General features: G+C 37.4%; 1 protein-coding gene across 1 annotated transcript; it reads right to left on the bottom strand.

The window, feature by feature from the left end:
* Positions 1-1,437: 1,437 nt before the first annotated feature.
* LOC121878801 (inactive tyrosine-protein kinase transmembrane receptor ROR1-like) lies at positions 1,438-6,696 on the bottom strand (the record flags this gene model as incomplete). Its single annotated transcript, XM_042385223.1, has 3 exons — positions 6,490-6,696; positions 4,389-4,548; positions 1,438-1,677 (listed from the first exon to the last, which is right to left on the bottom strand). Coding segments are annotated over exons 1-3 (592 nt in total), but the record flags the coding sequence as incomplete, so codon positions are not given.
* Positions 6,697-6,970: the final 274 nt, after the last annotated feature.

Here is a 6,970-nt window from a genome sequence, read left to right as displayed (position 1 = left end):
TAAGTTTGAGCCGAAGGTCTCTGTGTGTTTATTTAACAGTCCTACTAAGCTTCTCTCATTTTAAAATGCCAGTGATATGACCTAGGAGAATATAATTAACATTGCTGGGATTCTTGTAAGATACTGATTTATTTGAATATAAACATGTTGTAATTCGCACTAGACATAACAATTTTAGTACCGTAATCAAATTAGTACATGTGCACTCCAGCTTTGCACTAAGGTCATTTATTTCTTTTACGTTTATTTTAGTATGGTGTGTGCATGTAAATGGATGAAAATAAATGAAGAAATTTATGTAAATCTACCCAAAAATACAGTTGAAAAACTTTTTATAAAATGTACTACAGTATTGTACACTAATGTACTACATTTTTTATATCTTGAGCAAAATTTATGACGCTTATATTCAAATTAATCTCTGTCTTTCAAGGATTTCAGCAATGCAAATTATATTATCCTAACTTTAGTCTGAGATATTATATAAAATAAACATAAAGAAATCACCAATCATTTGTCTGGGAATACAAGGAGGGTAGGAAGATGGGGGGAACAGGGGGGGGAGGGGGCGGGAGGTGAGGTGACAGAATGTCTGGCGTTTGTTTGTTTATTTATTTATTTGAGATAAGATTTGACAGTTGGCGCTGAAGGCCTGCCTGAGTGTTTATTTATCATTGCTTAAGAGTGACTAAGCTCTTCTCATAATTTGCCACCCAAACGACCTGGGTGAATATAACTTACATTGGAGGGATTCTTGTAAGATAGTAATTTATTTGAATGCCTATACAAAAAAGATATATTTGCAATAGACATAACAATTTTAGTACCGTAATCATTTTGTACATGTACAATACAGGTTTGCACTTAGGTCCATTGTTACTGTACAATATTGACTAAATTCACTAGATAACGTACGCCTGGCAGCACAATCTATAAGAATACGCGATGCATACGTGACTGTGCCCGCTATAGGGCCATTTAGGTTCGCTATGTCCCATTATTTGAATGTTTTTTTCAATTTAAATTTTAATTGTTTATTCCTTGATAGAGGAAGCGGGATCCTAGTGCTGTCACTTGGTACCCCTGTACCATAACACCAGAAGCAACTGGCCAGTTTCACAAGTATATACAATACAGTACAATCATCCCTTGGTTATCGCGCCTAATTGGGACACCGCCGATAACGAAAGTACAGAACCTGTGGGATTTATTCTGATTGGTTCCAGGCACCCAAGTTTCCCATTTTACAACCATTTAGACCCACTAAATACATATATATAATGTTATGGTAAATATCATAAACACACATAGGCATGGCTAGGTTTATTACAAAGTGATGAAAAGGGTACGCTTAATACTGTAGTCCACAAAACATGTAGACATACTGAAAAACTATTGAAATACAATACAGTATATAGTACAGTACTTCATACTTACTGCACATTTGAACTGCACACTCCTCCTTGGATACAGAGTGTTCAGTTGCCACAAAGCACCATGGTTGTGTCTCTGCTCCACCTGGGTTACGGCAGTAGTTATGGCCACCAATAAGTTCTGGATATTCAGCTGTTCGCATGTAAAGTTGATTCTGACTCCAAGGCTCACAAATTCGTCCAAAGACTGTATGGCTCTCTGTTCCACGGTAAGTCTCGCCATTTCCTAAGTAGCACTTTTCATCTGAAATAATAATACTTGTGCAGAAAAACTCATCCACATTAAGTTGAAATATTCAGAGACTGTACAAATTGAATACTGTATATACTGTATTGTCTTTCTATCTACTTATTATATTTCCTCCAATTCCATATGTGTGGGGTGGATCAAAGGAAACATGTTTCAAGAAAGAAGACAACTGCAAGACAAGTGTTAAAAGAACAAGTAGGTATACTCTCACCAAAAACTTCTCACACTCTATAAACACTATGCAATAGGGGGCAGTGAAATTTTGCTCAAAGCTGCACTCTTCAGGCATTGTTCCTTATACATATCTAAGACTCCATGCCAAATTTGAAGCTGATATGTCGAGGTTTAGTCTGCCGCATTTTCTACTGAAATTTTTAAATTTACCTACAGTACTAGCCAAACAGCCGCTGTGGCGGTGCAATGTCCTGTTCAGTGTTTATCAACTTTTTTTTCATATCTCTTATTTCATTTAAGTTGTCTTGTTGCAGATGAGTATGGTGCTATGTCTATATTGATTATCAGCCTTTTCTCATTTCATTTCTCAATGTTGTGTTACTGTACTGTAATGTAGGGGAGACCTGGGTAAGTTGGCGCACTGGCTGCCGCTTGTGACCGATACTTGATTAGTGATTATGCTGGAGCTGCCATTGCTACTGCCACCTTAACTGACTATGGCATTATCACAACGGATGACAAGAGTCAGGTTATTGGACCACATAAGCTGCGGGATGCGAGACAAAAATACCGATTTAAGAGGCAAGAAATTGAGATGGCTAGTTTAGATAATTTGACGTCACTCTATTTTGATGGTAAGAAGACCGCCACTCGTGTGATGATAAAGAATGAGAAGACCGAGAAATGGAGTTCCAGGATGATGGTGAAAGATCATTATGTCATCATGGTTGAGCCTGGCAATGAATATCTCACACATGTGACTCCCAAGACTGGACACGGAAAGCAGATTGCCAAAACTATTCACGAGTTTCTGGTGGAGAAAAATCTAACCCAGCAGCCCATTGTGTGTGTTGGTTGTGATGGAACCAATGTAAATGTAGGATCTGAAAATGGAGTCATTCATCATCTTGAAATGTTACTTGGTCACCCGCTCCATTATTTCATATGTCAGCTTCACGGAAATGAGCTGCCTTTCCGCGCAGTTATTTTATCACTATGATGGTAAACCAAGTGGTCCTGAGCATTGGCGTGGTCCCATTGGAAAGCAGATCAAGGAGTCTTTGTCTGAGCTTCCAGTTGTCGCCTTCCAGCCAGTCAGTTTCCCTGATTTCCCTGTGTTTAATGATGAAGTGGAGAAAGATCTGTCCTGGGATCAGAAATACCTGTATAGGATTTGTAAAGGAGTTATCACAGGTGTTGTTGAAGATGACTTGGCTGCTATTGAGCCAGGTCCTCCCTGTGTGTCAAGGTGGAACACCTTATGGAGTAGAATCCTCAGGCTGTATGTAGCAACATCAAGACCCAGCCATGAGTTGAAAAGAATTGTCATTACAATAATAAAGTTTAGTGCTCCAATGTGGTTTTACATCAAGATACACCCTTACGTAACACACGGCTCAAGGAACGTATTCCAGTCCCTGCTATATATGAAACACCTGAATAGTGAGGAGGAGACGATAGTGAAGAAGGCTGTCCAGAGAAATGCATACTTCGCCCACACAGATCAAATTCTTCTTGGTATGTGTGCAGATGAGGACATGACTGTTAGAGAAAAAGCTGTCTCAATGATAAGAAAAATTAGAGAGGAGAATCAGCAAAAGGAAGAATGCACTGGCAGATCTGAAGAGGAGGAGGAAGATTCTGATGCTGCTGTTGACGAGAATTTGTTAAACTATACTGATGAGGAGGGTAAAGATGGAGATGGGAATGAGGATGTGCCTCCTGTAGTCAACATGAGAAAGGTGGTGACTCCGAAACTAAAGTGGCAAGCAAAAAACTATCATTCCATGATTAACTGGAGGAATGAACTCAAGACTGAGCCTCCTTACATTGCTTCTCTGTCAAATCTACAGGTTAATGACATTCTTGAGACACCAGTAGTGGTGCCCAAGTGGCCAAACAGCACTCAGGCGGTCGAGAGAGGCATAAAAGTGATGACTGAAGCTTGCACTGAAGTGACGGGATACGAATCGAGAGATGGATATATTAGGCAAAGATTATTGTCTAGGAAAATGATGCCAAGGTTCCGCACAAAAAGAATTTCAATATGAACTTGTAATGATTTTCTATACGGTGTACCTGTAAAATAACATGTGAATTAAATCGATGTCACCCATGTAAAATTTATCATTATCCTGGAAAACATTAAATGACACCTAATTTTTGGTATACTGTACACTAAAAGTTGACAAAAAGTCGTTCGCGATGCGGCAGGGTAAGTATGCATGAAATGGCATGAAATTTTGCACAGGTGTTTGTTACAGCCATACAAACGATGCCTGAAAAGTGCAGCCTGCAACTCAAATAAAAGTGTTTTTCCCTGCCCCCTACTATGCAATCTGTAAAAGGAACGAAGAATCTAAAACTATTCTGAGATGACGAGCCCCATTCTGCTCCTTCTCACATCCATCATGCCCAAGTGTTCGAGAAGATTTTGTTGAATGTACATGCCACACACAAAGTATATTTAAAGTAAGTCATCAACAAATAACACTCTTTGTAATCTCTAAACAGAAGACATTTTAACTAACCCTCAACAAGGGGTTCACTCTGCACTCCCAAACGAATGCAGGACAGATGATCGGGAGATGTGATCGGTGAAAGCTCCTCACATTCAGGAATTGGCAGCCGTTGTCCAATCAGTTGATGTTGTTTAGCAATAACATATTCCATTCTGCACACATCGTTTACCTTTAAGACATTACAGAGACACAAAAAGCACATGAGTTATGTACTACATATTTATTCTTACCATAATATACAGTATTACATTTCAATTTGCTAGATTTTTCTACTCTGCTTGGTTTATGAAAGTCCACTCTATCAAACTCCATCCTCTTACCAACTGTCTTCAACTTTTGTATTTTTTTATTCTACATGTTTTATCAAGTCCACTGCATCAGAACCCTTTCCTAACAGTTATCTTGAATCCCCTTTAATCTTATCTTTTGCAGTTCCTGTTTACTCTCTGCAAAATACATTGTACTGTATTAAATACATTGAGACATGTTACCAAAATCTAACGTGAAGCAAATTTATTACTAAACGCGGGATAACGAGGAATAATATTCCTAGCAGACCAAACTGTGAACTGTTATTGTTATTTTTTCAACTCATGGTTCTGGGTAGATTCTGTAAACTGTATGTATTTTCTTTTTTTTTACTATTAATGCACACACAATCATTCATACAGAATGTGCATAACAAATTGAAGAATTATTATACGGTAAAAAACATAGAGGGAATAACTCTTACATACGTGAATGGGAGTTAGCACACAAAGCAGGGGAAGGGGAGGGGAGGGGTAGCACTGTGGGGGTTTCCAGCTGTTTGCTGTCTCATGTCCTGTGTGTAGTGAAATGATTGGCAAATGGCAATGCAATACAGGGTATTTTTTTTTTTTATTCCTCATAGTATACATGCAACACAGTTCAGTCTGTGGCTGCTGTATCAAATAGGGGGGAGGGAGAGTGCAGTTGGCCACGGTTACAGCTCATTGTCTCATACACCTGTATACATACGTTCACTTCCCACACATCACATACACCCACACATGCTCAGTTTTATAATACATTTTCTTTATTTCTAAGCCACATTAGAGTATTATAATGATTTTTCCACAACTTTTATAGTTTTATTACCTGTAACAAAGGCAACAAGCCATCTTACAGGCCACCTCATCCCTAGTTTCCCCCATCATAGAAAGTTGCACATCGCTAAACCGAATTTTTACTAATCATTAAACAAGAAAGGGTGTTAAAAATTTTATATTGCTAAACTAAAATATTGTCAAGTGAATTAATGTTAAACAACCACTTCTATTCCCATGCTTTAAAATTGTCATTTAGTTCTTCATTTGCTCACATATACCTTACTACTGTAGTTAGTACTACTATTATAAAATACCTTCTGTTCATCAAACAACTTTCCTCCTACTTCATAAATCCTCAACACCACTTATGGACAGCAATAATAGATCCATCATAGTATAAGCCTTTCCAGATTCATAAATGCTGCCTGTGTACAGTTTCTTGTCTTTTTCTTAAGTATCTTTCTGTGAGCATCTTTACTGGATATCTTTTAGTCTATATAATGTCTACCAAAACTAAATACTCCGCCTTTCTCACCCATCCAACATTCATTTTCCTTATTCTATCAACTGCAACCCTATCACTATTTCCCTGTTATATTCAAAAGACTTATTCCTCTATTATTTTTTGCATTCTTCCTTCACCTTTATGCAACACGTCTCCCCTGGATTTTTCCATGTCCATTCCACACAGAAAAGATATTGATTCCTGCTTAATTGGTTAAGTACTGTACAATACTATACTCGACATACAAAGCACTTTTCTTATTATTATATTGAGTTTCTCCAATTCTCTACCCACAGTGACAAACAATTAATAGCTCTTAAATTTTAAAAACCAAAGGGTCAAAATAATTTGTAAAAATGAACTGAAAAATTTGCTATGCAAGGATAAAAAGTCATTTTTTTTTTTAAACATTTATGTTAAGGGAGTCTTGCCCCCCCTCCTCCCCCTCCTACACACACAGGCACAAAAGCAATACTGTACAGATACTGGTTATTCCGGTAGGTTTTTTTTTTATTTATTGTAAAACCATACTTACCAGGATCTCACATTCTTCTCTACAAAGCTGTCTAGGTTCTGCTTCTGGCAAATTCTCATTACACAGAGGGAGTGCAGCGTAACACAATGACTTAATTGCATAGTCCTCACACTTTGCCGACAGGTCACTTATAGGGAAGAAAGAATTTGAGATTATTGATAATTTATGTATTTCCAGGGTAGCATAAAACATACATTTTCATGTACTATACTGTACAGTCATGTACTATACTTCAGTAGTATTTATATTGTACACTCTGCTCCCAAATTTAAACTAATACTACTGTACAATATAATAATTCTGTTCTGTACAGTAACTTCTAATTAGAAAAAATAAAAATTTTCAATACTTCTGTACCCCCAGATAGAAGTAACTCATTTAGCAGACTTAATCAGATCTTACTAAGATACAATATAGTACTCAATTAAACAATAATGTAAAGGTGTTACATTTTAGTACAGTACATTATACTATACTGGTA

This window comes from Homarus americanus, unplaced genomic scaffold (assembly GCF_018991925.1).
Source record: "Homarus americanus isolate GMGI-L3 unplaced genomic scaffold, GMGI_Hamer_2.0 scaffold37871, whole genome shotgun sequence".
Lineage (NCBI taxonomy): Eukaryota > Metazoa > Arthropoda > Malacostraca > Decapoda > Nephropidae > Homarus > Homarus americanus.
The sequence above is the reverse complement of the archived record's forward strand: the minus strand, read 5'-3'. Positions and strand labels throughout refer to the sequence as shown.